This window comes from Poecilia formosa, unplaced genomic scaffold, assembly GCF_000485575.1.
Source record: "Poecilia formosa unplaced genomic scaffold, Poecilia_formosa-5.1.2 Scaffold418, whole genome shotgun sequence".
Lineage (NCBI taxonomy): Eukaryota > Metazoa > Chordata > Actinopteri > Cyprinodontiformes > Poeciliidae > Poecilia > Poecilia formosa.
In genome coordinates, this window is record NW_006800357.1 from 408,418 (window position 1) to 425,703 (window position 17,286).

The 17,286-nt window shown below is 36.2% G+C and overlaps 1 protein-coding gene across 1 annotated transcript in view; it reads right to left on the reverse strand.

Annotated features, from left to right (window-relative positions):
• Positions 1 to 5,698: 5,698 nt before the first annotated feature.
• Positions 5,699 to 17,286, reverse strand: part of LOC103155239 (semaphorin-7A-like) — a 38,694-nt gene continuing 27,106 nt past the window's right edge. Inside the window, exons 10-13 of the mRNA XM_016663390.1 lie at positions 15,877 to 15,992; positions 14,930 to 15,102; positions 14,407 to 14,462; positions 5,699 to 11,520 (exon numbers count right to left, since the gene is read on the reverse strand). Of these exons, the coding sequence (XP_016518876.1) occupies positions 11,171 to 11,520; positions 14,407 to 14,462; positions 14,930 to 15,102; positions 15,877 to 15,992 (695 nt within the window). The 3' untranslated portion in view covers positions 5,699 to 11,170. The remainder of the gene's footprint in view (positions 11,521 to 14,406; positions 14,463 to 14,929; positions 15,103 to 15,876; positions 15,993 to 17,286) is intronic.

The window sequence follows — 17,286 nt, forward strand, 5'->3', positions numbered from 1 at the left end:
TCTAAGAAATAACTCAAGCTGTCATTTTTGTTTGAAGAACTCCAGATTATTTAAATGACTAGCAAAAGATAATGAATGCTAAAAGGTGTTTACATAAAATATTTAAATGCATTATGATTAAGACAACCTTTCTTTCAAAATAAAGGTTTTGGAAAAGTGCATTTAGGATGACAAGCGGGGTTTCCCCCGTAATATATTGCTATTTTTTGTCATTATAATCCTGTGTTCTAAGAATCTCTTTGCTGTTTCAGAGCTGAAAGTCTTGTTGCATTCTATCATGACCTTTTCTCAACACTTAGAAACGTATAAATATATATGTTTTTTTTGCTGAGCAGGGCTCCAGGTTGATCTCCGTGTTGTGGTTTGGCACAGTTCCACATTACGTTTGTGATTTCTTTTCAGTCCTTTAAAGGTAAAATGAGCAACCTCGTACTACCAAAGCTGTGCAATCTAACTTCAAAGTGAAAATTAGACTTTGCATCTCTTGGAAAGAGCCGTTCTGCTTGTCGATCTGGTGTAGCAATGTTTTTATCCAAACTGTGCAACTTCCTTCGCTGTTACAGTAAATCTGTCTCTGCTGTCGGATTGGGGTAAAGGCTCCGGAAATTTAAATGTTGCAGGAAGGAAATACAAGTCAGAGGGAAGGCGGCTGCATTCGGATATTCCACTATGAGGTTTTAAAGGTGACTGGTTTAAAGTCTGACTCTCATTTAATGAGCTACAGTCCCTCTGTGTGCATGTAAAATCATGAAGTCTGATAACTGAACATAACTAGTCTCAGAATCTCTTTGAACTGCAAGGTCATTAAGATTATCAGCACTCCTAAAAGGCACAAAAGTAACATTTCTGTTTCAGCTTTAACACCTGGAAAGTCCCTGCATATTAATCATCATCAAAAAACAAAAAAACAAACTGAGACTCTCCTTCTCTGCTGACCCTTTTAGCTGAGAGATGATGATAACAGCAACCATATTCAGAATAAGTTAAATGTCTTAAATCAAGCTGCTGGTTCATGATGCAGTCACAAAACGTTTTTTATCTGGATTTTTATTTTTTATTCTAACATTCTGTCCAATACAAATTGGAGAAACTAAGACTTGTCATGTTGTGGAGAGGCTTTATTTGGATGTTACAGGCAAGCTGGTTGGAATCAATGGGGAAGTCGAATGGGGTTACATAAAGGCCAATCCAGACTTGTTTCTCCGGTATCCAAAATCGAGACCTGGAAATTGAAACCTGAAACAATATTACCAAAAAATGATGGAGTCTGAGTGCTTGAACTACTCACTTCTCAACAGCAAAGCCTGTTGCTGTCTAAATAAATCTGGGCATATCTGTTCATTATAAAAGGTGTTTAGGTGAGAACTAATAAAGAACAGAAAGTGAGGTGATGGATATTTGGATCAAGAAGCAAAGACAAGTTTTAGACAAGGGGAATAACTAATGATTATAGGAGGAAAGCTGTTGTAAACATTGTAATGTGAACTCCTGCAGCTTCAATCTCACCTGACCACCTCCAGACCAATCAAGAGTCCGTCCCAGTGATCCCCAGCTGCAGACAGGGGTTTAATAGCTCAGGAAGGCACTTGGACCAGTCAATATCTGGCTTGGTGTGGTGAAACCCAGTTATGTGAAGTTTTACAGCACCTTTTCAACCTGAGCTTGCACCTGTTGAGAGTCCTAATGCTTTATTAAAAAAGAATAATCCTACAGCTTTAAATCTCTACAGGCCAATACCGCTCACTTTGAGCATAATGGAGGTCTTGAAACGATATATTGGCACACATCAGGTGGCGTGTTGGACCTGCACAAGACTATCACCTTTATGTGTAGGTAATTTTATGATGTTTATGTAGAAGAAGAAACTTTTTTCAGATACATCCAACTTCACATTCCTTATTTTTGACAACTTCTCTAGAACTTTTCAGTTAAATGGCTAAATCTGATTGTCATAACCTTTGCCGTCCAGAGGTTGTCAAATAGGAAGGAGGATTACCAATGTTTCACTTCTTCTGACAACAGCTGGAGAAGTTTAAAAATTTCATCAAAGTCCGAGCAAGTGTTTCTGTAATATTTCCACCAGCAGAGAGAAATAGATGGCTGACTCAGCTCCACTTGAATCATTTTGCTGCTTGCATGACTAAAAACAGCCTTTGCACAAGTTGTCATCAGTTTTTTGAAGCTTCATCTTGTGGCTTTTGGAATATGTTGTGCTATCTTTTTGCAAGGTCATTGGTCTCTGTTGAGTCATCATTTATCACTTTTCATATGTTCTGACTCATTTGGCTGCAGAATTTTTATGAGAAACCTGATTTCTTCCAAGTGCACATTCATTCATGACGAAGGTTTGGGAGAAATCTCGTTCTGCTCTGAATTCTCTGACTCTTCAAACTAATCAAAGGTTCTCCACATCCACTGCTAATTTTGGAAAGGTGACTCATGTTTAAAGGAAAAAGTAAGTTCTTTTTTTCCTGAAAGTTTCACTTTTTCCTTTAAACAACTTGTTTAGAAAATTCAAGAACCTTCTTTTCAACCTAACATGGATTTATAAAGAAATAAAATGTATGTTGGACTTTCTTTTATTTGAGCTATTTTCTTGAAATTCAACCTTCATCCCAAAAGGTATCAGCTTGAAATGGCTAACCTGGTCTGCAGGTTTACGGTTGAATAATAATGCTACAGAAGATCAAAGATTTCCCAGAGTTGTGCCTTGTTATACATTACTTGTTCAATATTCAGGTCTGTCATTAGTTGATTTTGAATGTTTCCCACCTTAGAAATTGCTCTAGTTTAATCCAAGTAAAATTATACAAACAGTAATAATGAAATTTAAAAAAAATGCTTTTCAATGTTGCATCTCCTTTAGTGAAAGAAGTATTTGACTCTAATCTAAACACTTTGTCAGTACTAAAAGTAACCAATACTATTTCCAGACTCCTCATATTAGTGGATGTTTGTTTCTTTCCATTTGCCTTGACAGCAGGTAAAAACATGCCATGAAGAGCTGCCAAATGACAATGTGAAAAGGTTATACATCTGCAAGGCTGGGGTAAGATAGCCGGTCAGAAGTTATAGAAGACATTCATGGGGAGCCATTTTTCTGGCCACGTAAATGACTTTACTGTATTGAGATTGTCAATGCCAGGGCCATGTACCATAAAATCCTGGACGACAACCTTTTTTGTTAGTCAGAACACTGATGAAAAGTCATTTTAGGGTTTTCAGTATGACAATTACCCAAACCTTCTACACAACAAAGGAGTGACTAAAGAAAAAGAGACAAAGCTGCTCTCTGGATGGGATTCTTCCTACAAATCTATGGAGGTAACTAAAGCTCATAAAGGATTTAGGTTCTTTCTCCTACTCTGCCAGAATCCATTTTGAGATGTATGTAAAGAGAGACAAAAGTTGTACATTTAAATATCAATGCAAAAAGTTACATGTGAACAGTTGAACAATCGGGGGAAAATAAGCATAAAGCCATGAAGTATTCTCTAAAAGACATAACTTCATTTATTACACTTTTTATTTGAGCCATTAGGGGTGTAATTAAAAAATGTGCTAATGATGTATGTGTTGAAGAGGTGTGAAAACTCATTAGCACACTTGCTAATTAGCACATATGTGTTAGACCAGCACACTTGTTGGATTTCATTTGGTGAATGCTGCAAATAAATCTAAAAGTAATGTACTGTAGAAGTTAAAGCACAAAATTTAAAATTAATGTTTTTCATACACTGCTGTAAAGTGTTACCCAGTTGTTGCAACACAATTGACCTGAATGCCTTACAACATGTTTGTGCTTAATGATGGACAGAAAAATTCAAATAAAGACTCCAAAAATTTGGGAGATGATTTTGTGATTAAACATATTCCAAACATTTCTCAAATAAGATTTTGCAAGTCTTATCTTGTCATTTGGCCAGCAGATGGTTGTGGAACCAGCTTGTGCAATCAGGTCTCTCCACCATTTTGCATTTTGGCATGTGTAGACCTGCCAAATCTTTCCTGTTTGAAATGACCTTTTGGTTCATAGATTTGGTTTGAAGCAATCATCAATAGAAATGTAATGGTTTGGATTTACAGAATTATGCATTTCTATAACTTGGTAGGTAAATAAAGTCTATGCAAGACAGAAGTTTACATAAAAAGCTTTTAAAACGTGTATTCATGCAGACTCCCTAAAGTATGAAAAAAGTCCCAAATAAAGAAATAACAAATCATTTTCATTATACTTATAATTTTATTAATTTTCACTGCACATGTTCAGGGAAACACATGTCAATATGAATTTGTTACATGAAAATCTATTGCACTATAGATATCTGTTATTTAAAAATACATGTCATGAAATGGTATTAGAATGGCATGACACCAAGACAGTATAAATCTCTTTTTCATATAGTAGAGTTTGGCACATTGCTATTAAAAGTAAATCTACCAAGACACAGAATCATGGGCACACATCATGTACAGTACTTGACACTCAAAAGCCCCACAGCAAACAAAAAAGCAACCCGCCTACAAGTCTGATTCATTTACAACAGATAACAGGATCCACCACAATTCTGCCCCTATTGAAAATCAAAAGCCTGCTTTGAAGGAGATTAGCATTTAGCCAACTGGCTGACAACTACAGATGCCAGAAAAGCGATAACGTAATCTGAATGTAGCAACTGCCAAAATCCATATCAAGGCAATGACTCAGATGATCTTCTTAGCTTGATTGATGACAGCAAGTTCAGGAAATTCTGTAAATCCTAAACAGTGTTGTTTAAACAAGTGCTAAAATATTCTGGGTGAATAAAAATGTTGGACAATGATCAATGGAGAATCGATTCCACCCTCAAATCATGTCTTTCCTTCATATGAGCAAACAAACCATGTATCCTGATTCCTAAACTAAAGATGTAAGCAGTAGTATTGGCTTCAAACATGACATTTTTGATAATTCATATTATTTACTTTTTACTTTTTTCTCGTCTACCAACAGTTGCTGGGAAACTGAAAACTGTCAGTAGAAGCAGAAGGTTAACGCCTCAATTGTGCGTAGCATTCTGCATGTATTAGAAGGGAACTTGTAGCTGAATAATAGATCCTCTTATGTGGTAGTTTTACAGGTTTCAGTTACTATATTTACTTCATATCTGTAGTTAAATATATATTTTTACAATTTTGATGTAATTAATGTTAACACGAAACTATAATTCATACATTGTACACAAAGTTTCCCCTTGACTACAATAATATATTTAAAAACAAAAACTAAATAAATTGGTAAATTATAAGACACTCTAATAGGAATGTTTTTATATAAAGAATAGAAGGTATTTTTGATAATTATTAATATTCTTTAATGCATCAAATTACCTATCATTTGTTACTCTTTAGCTTAAATGGACACTGAGAGTCATTCTGTAGTTAAAGTGTGTTTGAACATCATTATTCTACTTTCAGTACCATCACCTACGAAGTAGGGATGTTTTAATCTAATCCTGTTTCTGGTATTGTTAAATGACTAGTATTGGAGTTGCTTACTTAACTCCGATCACAATGATTGACTGCTTCTAATGGATTTAAGTCTGTGATACTTACAACTAGCCATGTGGTCACCCAGCTATCCTTCAAAAACTACAGCCGAACATTGTGTGCAGGACAGAAAAAAAATATTTTACACCTGACACATTACGTTATGTTGACTTTTCAACAGTGCAAGAAATACTGCAGCTTTTTTTTTTCTTTTTTTTTTTTCATATTTTTCCAAGTGACCTGATCTGAGCAGTGTGCTTAGACAAGTATGGAGGACAGCTGCAGATAAAACCCAGAATTTTAAAATGCTTAAAGCAAAGTGTTCAGTTAAAAAACACCATTTTTTTCCCCAAAGTCTTCCTTGTGTACACCATCATGTAATGTTATGAGCTGAATTACCAAAATACCAAAGAAACATGCTAGCATTAGCCTAGCAATTTAGCAAACATTGGCAGCAGGAATGTGATTTTAGTTTATTAAGGTAGGACTCATAAGTATTTGGAAACATAACACTATCCAGAATGAACTAATTTTTCGTCAACGTGGAAAAAAGCAGATACTGCTGTACTGGGTATGTCACTGGAGACAAAGAGGTAATACTGTTGATGTAATACTGAGGAAATGTACTGGTTTTTATTATGGACTTGGACTCTATATAAATTGTTATTTTTTTGTGGCTCTGGTTTGAACTGGAGACAAAAAAAAAAAAAAACAGGTTGAGAAGTCACTTAGTGTCAACCATTAGCTGAATTGTCCTTTTATAAATCTTAATATTGTACACTAATAATCTGCATGACAGCTAAATCTTATCTAATCTCATATGGTTTATTTGAAAGGCCATAAAGCCATTTAAAGCATAGCCTCCTTCGATAAACTAAATGTCAAATTTTAGGAGTATTTCAGTTTGGAACGACATAGTTCATATTTGCATATTTGTCTTAGAATATTTGATGCCCATATGTCCTGTTCAAATGTTTCAACAGAGAAAAAAGGAAAAAAAAAAAGAAAAAAGCTTTGTTATCCCAAATGAAAACACTAATAAATTATCAACCACATATTGTTATAAATATATTTCTTTTGACTTTCACTTGTTTTGTTATGATAGAAGGGAGTGGTTACTTTTAAGTAGGTTTTTCCTTATGTAAGCTGTTTTTTTTTTCTTTGTTAATAATCAGTTTTGGGATACATGAACATTCATGCCACCAGGCTCAATCACCAAGTTGGATCCCATATCCCACTTTACTCTGCGTCTTGTCATAACAGCATCTCTAATCTAATCACATAAACATACAGCAATCAGCAGTTAAAATTGCAGCATAAAGAGGTTATTTGTAAAATTGCCTCAAGCAAATCCATGATTTTTGTTTATTTTCCGCCAAAACTCTGCGGCAGGTTGGAGTAAAACAGCCTTTATTAAATGTTGAGTAGCACTTGGCTTTAGGCTAGAGTGAGTTTCCCACCATGGTGCTGACAAAGAAAAACACACAGGATTACCATTAAACCTGAAGTGGTTATTTGTGAGTTTGCCTGTAAGGAAGATCGATGTTCTAGTAGTACTTGGGTTTTATCAGACACAATTTGTTATTTGTCGTAAGAAAGGAGGGAGTTTTCAAATGAACATAAATGAAGCAAAAAGCACCAAGTGAACAGTTTTTAAAGATGCCTTGCTTTCCCTTTTTTTTACCCTTTTGTGTCACAGTCAGTGGCTCACATCTGGGGACAGCAGAATGCACGCAGCTAAATGAAGAACACAATGCTGTGTCACACACATGCATTTTCACAGTGGAGAAGAAGATTGCAGCCCACATCTCTAATGGCCTAAAATAAGTTCTTCAATAGAAAGCATGACAGGCTGGCTCTGTTGTCTGATTAACATTTAATGACATTTCTACCACTGTGGAAGGCTGATCTCAGACAGATTCATGTACCTTTAGTCAATGATAATACTCCATTGCCTCAATGGAGGACCTGTTAATCCAATGCATAATTCATCACTGAAAAAATATTTACTTAGTCAGACAATCAGTACATATAAGGTTTAGCACAGTGTTTGATATTTTAAGGTTTATGATTAATAGTATGTTTTAGTATTTAATAGCAATATAATCCAATCTATCTTTTTCACCATTTTTGTCCACGGTCATAAAAATTAAATTAAATTAAATTAAATTAAATATGATGCTGCAGTGATTGGATTTAAACCTTGCCTCTTGTTCCCGATAGAAAATGCTCCTGTTCATCTGTGATGCCCTGATAAGCACAACTGTGAAGGCTTTACACTCAATTAAAGTAAATGGTCTTAAATTACCAGACCTGGGAATGATCTTTGAATTACTGAAGCCTTTTGTTTCAGAGATTTAAAATACAAATATATAAATACAGCTGCTGTGGTCAGGTGTCACGTTCAAATCAATAAATTACCAAAACAAATGCTTATATATGTAGGCAGCAATGGTAGAAATCAGCATTTGCAGAGAAAAAAAATATTCAAAAGACATTGTCAGTCGGTAAGCCTTCTCTTTTCTTCTCTTGGAAACCTATAAAATGCATGTGAAATAAATGGTTTCACTTAGTTTCAACTGTTTCTGTGTTTATCTAAGCATCTTTACTGAAATTATTATAGCATACCGTCTTGCTCACAACTTTAGGCATTGTCTGGTACAGTGGCGGTTTTTGCATAAATGTTGCATGACACAGGAACAGAATTTAACTATGTTTTTGAGAAAGCTATGAATCCCACATTTTTTTTGCCATATTTTATTGTTTAAAAGTACAGTTTCACCAATTAAGTCAGTCTTTTGAAGACTCGGCACTTATGTTAGTATTTTTAAAAATCAGTAGGTCAAAACAGATTTGAACGAGACAGAAGATTTCAGGTTGTTAGGAAAATACAGTGATATAGCCCTTTAGTTTGGAGCTGAACATCATCAACTGGCTGTGGTGCATTGCCATGTTTACTCACAGTGCTTAAACTGTGCACAATGTAGGAGGGCAAACAATCCCCATTGACATGCAGATACACAATAAAAACTCAATCTGGGTGCAACTAACAGAACAGGACAACCTTCTTCGCGACAAAAGGTTAACCTGGGCAAAGAGCAATTTCACTCATATCAAAAACCGCCACTGGTCTGGTAAAAATAAATTATTTTTCATTTAAAAGAAAACTGCTCCTCTTTGACCAGCAGCTATCTGTTCTAATTTCCCAATTTTGATGTACATATATGGATTGTGGTCATGACATGCCACCATCCACTTAAAAAGATCATTATCTCTGGACCTAACTTTAAATAAGAATGATATTTAATTGAATATCACAGATTATGAGGGACAGGATAAATGAGAGATGATGGCATGATGGAAGGAAAAGAACAATGCACGAAGCTGTGAACAAGGCGAAGTTATGTTGTTTGAAACCATCTGCTGAAACATTGCTAGAAACTGCCCAGTCTGAGGAGGAAGTGCTGAGACACAGTGATGTTCGAGGCCCAGCCGCCTACTTTCCATCTAAAAGCTGTCACTTCCTCCCAGCCACATTGTTAGACTCAGCTGCACTGAACACTTCCCCAAGTCCAACTGAGTCTGCAGTTTTCAGCCTCAACTGCAAAATTGTGCTTAGGAGTCCATGTCGCAAAAGTATTAAGGCTTTTAAAATCTCAATACCAGACATTTTTAGGTTCCAATGAGCTTAGACAATAAATTTGAAGAGGAATGAAGAGATGTAAGAGCATTATTAAAGGTTTACATATCCACAAATAAGCACAATCAAGGTAATTTCAAAATATGTAGAGAAAAGTTTAAAAGAATTGGCCTGGTATTGGTGTTTTTTTTGCCCAACTCACTGGATATGTTCATCTTTTTCAGTAAGAGAAGGAAGGTTCGCAAAGCACCACATCATGGTTGAATTACATTATTAGTCAGCAAAGTTCTGAATTTTACAGTTTTAATCTCATGCAATCAGTTGCAGCTGTAGATTTGTTATTTTTGACCAAGATATCCACCTTATTTTGAACAGAAATATGGACACGAATGGTGTTTTTCTTTTGTGTGCGACTTCTGGTCAGGCTTTTCCGGTCGCTGGCTAGCTAACTCACTGTTCACCATCTTCATAATAACTAACTTAACATTATGGCTTTGAGAATAACTGGTTCAAAGGAAAGAGATACTTGGAGCAGAAGTCGTTAAGTCACAACCACTTTGTAGAGCTGGATGTAGATGTTTGGCGCCCTATGACCTCTCAAAGGAAACGTATCAAAGAGGTTAGCACAAGCAGGTAAGCTAAGGGATGTTTAACTGCTATTCAAGCTGATAGAAACTTGCTAGTTCTGTATGTTTATGCTAACCAGAGGTGGGCAGAGTCCCCAAAAATTGCACTTAAGTAAGAGTAGTACTACTTCACATTATTTAAGTAAAAGTAAAATGTACCCATCCAAGAAATGACTCAAGTATAACTAAAAAAGGAATTGATAAAAGCTTCTGAAATACTGAGTAACTGATCATAACACAATGTTATCTGACAGAAAAAAGTTATTTACAAATTCTGGTATTCTAAAGCTTTATATGAAAATAATTCATAGAAATACACAAGTACAGCAAAACAAATTTAGGCAGAATAACATTATTTCCAAATTTATTTCTTCAGATATAATAATAATGCATGTATGTTTGTGTGTTTATGTGTATGGGTATACGCGTGTGAGTGTGCTCTGAGAGTAAAGTGACAACATTTACTCTTTATAGTACTGTCCTTACTGTAACTCACTACCAGTAAATGGCACAAGTTCAGCAGTAAGATGGGGAAAAAAAGAAGAAACAACTTAGAAACAAAACAAAGTCTTGCTTTAATGTAAACTGTAGGTGTGTTTCATGGTTGTCCTCATCTTTGGATAAAACATGTTTGTTCTCTATTCAATGAAGTTACTCGTATCAGGTAGACTCTCAAAATTTTACTCGAGTAGCAATGCAATATGATTATTTAAATGAACAATAATTGAGATGATGGGCACATGTGGTTTTCTTGCAGAAAATTAAACTGATTTGCAATCTCATTACAACAAAGACACCTTGTAAGTTAGCATGCAGTGAAATGACAATTTATTAGCCTACCTTCCATAATATCACCACTGCATGACTGCAGGATTTCCCCTTACCGGCGACACAGGAGCACCTGGCCATCTCCGCACCAAGTGACAACACCACATAGATAAAAATGTCCTCATATGTTAAACGAGGTCACTTCTTCATATCATCATCCTACTTGTGAAAAGTTTGAGGGTGCAGAACTAAACCTACCATTTTGATTGTTCAACAATTTTAGGAAATGTACAACAAAGTTCACAAGTTTAGCCAAGCTGCTGTTAGTTAGCCCAGGAAAATGGAGAAATGAAAGAATCACAGAAAAACCGGAAGCTGGACCTACATATACTTCCATGTTCAATAATAAGGTGGATAGGATAGTTTAAACATTTTTATACTAGTATGTTCTTGATAAAAACCTAAATAAAAAAAGGATTCAGTTGTCGGTGCACAACTCAACCATGAGTGCCGGTGCAATGCAAACCTAACTCCCACAATGGCTCCTTGTTTATCCTGTCAGTTGGAGCCACTACAAAAGAGAAGATAGCATCAGTGTTAGCTATAGTTAATGAAGCCATATGGTCACCACAGCAAGCAGGGCTGAAAGGCCCAAGGTGGAGGCAAATGAAGCAGATATAAGCCTGCCATCATTCACCAGCCTGAAGGAAACGACTTCCACCTTGAATCCGTCCTCAGTGGCCATGCAGCGGAAGACACCTTCCTTCAAGGGAGTGTTAACAACTGGGCCCAGTACGCAGAAGTCTCCGGAGAACAGGCACGGGTAGTTCATTTTGCAGTTGTCCTTCTCCCAGCGGTAGGTGGCATGGAAGGAGTGAACGGGGCAAGGCAGAAACACGGTGGTGTTTCTGCCCTTCACCACAATCTCTCTGGGCGAAGTTTGCCGCAGCTTAAGTGCTGAGTAGAAACACAAGTGAGTTATTCTATTAATAATTCAGTTACTCAATTAATACAAGGTTAAAAAGAAGCTTGTTAAAAAACCTGTCAAGTATTTACACCTCTTAAGATTTTTCCCATCTTGTCAACTTAATGTTATTGTACTATTTTGAAGATTTTATACTCCAGTAAAACGTATTTTTCTCCCCTTACAGATTTGTCCTATTTTCTAATAAATAAATGTTTTAGACCATCCATATTAAACAGAGATAACAAAAACAAGAATAAGCTTTAAATTATGATTTTATTAATTACAGAGCCCTCTAGGAAACAAACTTTTGCATTCCCTTGCAATACTTTTACGTTACCTCGCAATAGGTTTTGCGTTTTCTTGCAATAATGTACTGATTAGTTCATGCAGCATATTTGAATACTGTAAGCCTTTCTTACAGTGTCCATCACACTTTCTGCTATTATATAAGGTTTTTGTAAGGTTTTTCCCATGTATGTTAATATCTCATTGTGAAATATCTGACAAACATGCAGTGAATAAATTGATTTTCAATCTGTTTTTTGCACCAAAAAGTTAAGAATAAACACTGAGGCTCATTAAATGTGCATATTTGAAATTTTAAATTGACATTTGTGACTGTATACAAAACAGACCAGCAAGTATTGCAGTAAGCACATTGAGAGGGAACACATTTTTTTTTTTCCCCATGTCCCCTAGAGGGCTCCGTACTCTATGAAAGGAAAAACAAACTAAGCCAACGAAAAAGTAAAAGAAAGTCAAGAATGTACTGACAAGGTCACAAAAAGGCCCATAGCACTGGGCAAAAGCAGCATCAACAAAAGGGTTGTGAGGTGAAAACCACTGATATCTTGGCCTGTCTCTCATTTGCCAAAAAAAGGTAATATACTTTGGGCTGGCAAAAAAATGGACTACTCTTTTGAGCCTCTTAAAAGATGCCCCAAAATGAAGGCGAATGACTTGCTAACAGTTAAACTTAAGTAAAATACAGTAATGCAGCGTTACAATGACACAAAGCTCTCCAGTATGTCAAGATGTTGTGCATAGCCCTAAACAGACTGTGCATGCTAAAATATCCCCCTGTGGAGCTGAATTAAAGCAATTCTGCACAGAGCAGTTGGCCGAAATGTCTCCACGGTGATGAAAAAGACTCATTGTCTGATTTTATAAATCGTAGCCATCAAGGACAGCACAGCCAGATTTTAGCTTTAGGGGGGCAATAACTTTTTCAAATAGACCCATATTAGATTAAACAGCTCTTTCTTTAAATAAGTGAGACATCATTTGAAAACTACTTATTGTAATCCATCTGGCTGTTTTTAGTATTAAAATGTCTGATTTAAACATTTAAGTTGACAAAAAAAGAAAAAAAAAAGAAAGAATCTGAAATGTGAGATATGTTTTTTTTTTTATTTCATGCCACCCTGTCACTGTGAAATTACTGTGAAACCACCTTTCACAGTAATTACAGCAATTGCAATTCCAGACTGACAGTGTGTTAGTCATTGTCCTGCTGCTCAAGTCTCAAGTCTTTTGCAGCCCTTGACAGGCTTTGATCCAGGGTTTTCCCCTTCCTCCTGCAGGGGATGGCATCACCAAGATTTCTTTCACACTTTATGTTTTTGATATGTAGGACATGATAATCAATTTGTTTCATTTAACTACATCACATCTGTCCAAATGTTTGATTTCCAGTTTCTGAAGATCTAGGACCTAACGATTGATATTGTTTGCTAAAGAACATGTTGCTTCCACCTGTTTCATAATTCCTCCCTTTCAATGTAGTAGCAGAGGGGAAATGACCACAAAAACTTTAAGAAGCTCCAGCTCCTTCCGGCACGACACCTTCAGCATATCATCACAACAATGTTTCTCCATTATGCCATCGACAGTCATTTTTAGGCGCGTCGGACTAAGAAATAGTTTGTACGACCAGTTCAGCAGACACGCAGTTCCACCATGTGTTTGTTAAATGTTGCTGCTGCTAGTATGGAGGAGCTGAGTAGTTTGTGAGGGATGGTCGGTGAGGCAAAAGCTGGATTTGGAGACTGTGGCTTTATGGAAATAGTTGCCGCATTATATGAGCAAGCTTTTTATGAACTCTAAATGTCTGCCACAGGAGATTCAAGAATTACTCAAACATGCATCAAAGTATCAAAAGCAACACTCGAGGTATGTTTTTGATGAGGGAATAACATAAAGAAAAAAAAAATATTTTACATAATACCCCCCTTGAACATAGAATGCATATCTGTAGGGTACTGATTTCATGCAGGAATAAAATTACTCGAGTCATTGGAACATTTTAGTGGGTCTTCAGCTCTGCTAAAATAAACCTAACAATACCCATGCTACTGTGAATTATTTAGAAAATGAGTAGGGTTTATGGTCATGTTTGGGAGTCATGACACTGTCGTACATGCTAGCTAAGTTGCAGGACTGACCGCTACCGGAGATCCTTTCTGCCCACGACATCATCATCTGCAACGACTCTGACAATTCCTGGATGATCTGAGTTAAGACAACATTTAAGTTTTCTTTGGGATAAACAAAGTGTTCTTTCTTTGAATTGAATAAGACTAAACTATATTGGTTTTCAGGAACCGGAACCAGTGATACAACTTGAAACAGATGCAATGTCAAACATCAGATTAACTAAGTGCCTCCAGTGCTATGCACAGTCAAGGTTGCATTGGGGTATGAGATTTGAGACAGGGCAAGTCGTGAAATAGAAAGATACTGTCCCTTTGGGGAATTTGGACACTGCTCAATTATATGATAGTCATCTTTTGTTTTTGCTGTAGTTGCACAGAAACGCTACCACTTTGGTTTAATTAAGACGGGGAGAGAGTGAGAGAGTGTAGATAAGAGCTCACCAGCAGCTTCCTCACAAATGGAGGAGTTGGAACTATCGAGATTCTGAATAAGAGTTCTGTGAAGAAAAAAATGAGAAAGAGACAGAATTAGGAGCAGACAATTATTTCACAAAGGGGCTAATGAGTCTCTTTTTTTCATAAAGCTGGCATTACTCATAAATTAACATAAGCAGAGCTATAACAGGAAAAATAGAGGAAAAAAGAGAAACTACTCATAGGCTAGGTTGTTGCTATTGTTTTTATATCGGAAATACGGCAGAGAAAAACTTAACAGTCAAAACGTAACATGGCTTTACATTTGAGAATCTCATTCTTTAACTTTTTTATCTGTCTTGGTATTTGAAGCTAATTTTAAACACTAGCTTTGAAATTAGCAAGAGATTATCACACAGACCATAGAGACATTTCCCCTGAGAGTGTTGAAAGGCGTTAAAGAAACTTAGCTGATGAAGTATCTTTTATCTTTTGATTGTAATTCAATGAGCCAATAGTGCTGCAGTGATGACATCATATCTAAACTTACCCAGTTGTGACGTTGTATCCGGGCGGGATGGCGATGCACTTCCTCCTGGCCTTGTCCCAGCCACAGTATGGATCCCTGGAAAGGATGCACTCTCTGCATGTGTGGCCATAGCGCCTGCAGTCAGCCAACGGCAGACGCTGGACTTCCATGGCGGTACCGACATACAAGTGACCCTAGAGAGAAAAAGAGTCAGCGATTTAGTATTCATATATCACTGAATGCCACTAATTTTTGTTGTGCTAGATCAGTGGTGTCCAAACTCAGGACTCAAGGCCCAGCATTCTCCATGTTATAGTTCTTTCCCTGGTTCATAAACCTCAATCAAACGATGGTTCATTAACGAGCCTCTGTAAGCTGTGACATACTGAAGGAGATAAACGGATCATTTGAATCAGCTGTTTTGGAGCATTTAAAACTATCCGGACATCAGCCCATGAAGACTGGAACTAGACACCAATGTGATGCTACTGTAGCAAAACATGAATTTATTGTAAAGCTTTTTACACATTTTCATGAGGAATGTCAATAAATAAGATTTTAAAGTTTTTATGTAGCCACTTTGTTTGATCCTGACTGTAAGCAATTGCATCTTCTAAACACAAGCTTTGAATTTATACACCAAATGCAGAATATTCATTCAGTTTTCTTGTTGTGAGTATATCACATCTCTCTCATTTAACTGTCGTATTCAATCAATAAATTATGAATATGTGAATGTTTAAGCTTTATCAGTGGTAAAAGGGAAAGCTGAATTTCTCCCTTTTCACTGACAGAATAGGGTCACATGAAGGAGACACTGATATAGAAAAGATTTTCTATGCTATGTTTTTTAAAGAGGTTTTCTGCAGCTGTTCCTTCTTTTAAAGACATAGAGTATCATCAAAGATTAAAAGCATAAATTCACCTAAATAAGCCTTTACCCTGTTTTATAGAAGCATCACTTGTACCTTTTGTGAGTCGATGGCCATATTTAGAACAGGCCCTTCGTTGTGGAACAGAGAATACTGAGATATGATGAAGACATCCTGGATGGTGTGAAGAACCTTGAGAACTTTGCCTTGATCTGCAGAAATAATGAAGGAGAACACACTTGACACAGATTGAGGAGGTTAGATGTGACGTTTTTTAATCACATCAAAAGAAAACCCTTTGGTGCCACTCAAACTTTAAAATTTGATGGATTTTACTTTTCTTTACTTAGCTTAAGTGGCAGTCATTATTATGCAATTTGAAGGATTTGCAACTGGTAATTCCAATTTAAAAGGCTGAGTAACGCATAAATTAACATTAATGTGCATGTGTCAGATAAAGTTTTCATTTCAAACAAGTAAAACGTTGACTTTTTTATGTATTCATTTTTTCCTTCTGCTATTTTTGGGGTCAATTTTTGTGTGTATATATAAAAACAGTCTTGATGTAAATTAATTTTGGTCTAATATATTTAGGTGGGGCAGATGTAAATGACTGTTTCTGGTAGCTCATGAAAAGTTTATTCTTGGTTAGACGTTTACTGCCTTCACTGGGATTGTAAGTGCTGAGACCTCTACATTACCTATTTAAGATAAAAGAAGAATAATCCAGAAGCAACATGTGATTGTTTTCAAACACACTATCAGCTCAACGGCACAAAGTCAGCAAAATGTCTATAAATCATACGTGGCAACAAAGCAGGAAATTGTAAGAGGATTTAATAGTGAAAATTGTGACAACATGTAATCATAAAAATAAAAATGCCCAATGTTAAATAAAAAAATGTCTAATTGGGGGAACCAGCACAGCGAACTCTGCTGTTTCCTAAAAACCAAACCTGACAGCTTCCATCACTATCACCATAATATTTGAAGTTACATTCTCATTCTTTCATCTCTGTTTTCTATTTGTAGTGTTAATTAATTCATGCTCATTTCAGTGTGGCGATGTTATCCCAGTTTAAAGCATGGCATCCTTGTAGATAATAGAAAACAATGTGCTCAGATTAATTGCCTATTTCATTAATTATACCATACAGTGATAAGAAAAAGAAAGTTCCACAGTTTCCAATACGATCACAGAGAAACATGTTCTGCAGGATGGATACAAGATAAAATATATGTTTTACAAGGAAGAAAGGCACCAACAATGATCTGATAGAAAAGCTTTAACCATAAAATGAAGATTTAATAAATGAGCAACTAAGGCTTTCCATTAATCTGGGACAGCATAAAAGAACATTTACAAACAACTTGAAGTCTGCGATTCAAAATAGTTAAGCAAACGACTCTGATTTAGTAGTTAGGATTATCAGTGTAAATGTGCCAGCAATGTCACCTGAAGGTCACACACACACACACACACACACGCACACACACACACACACA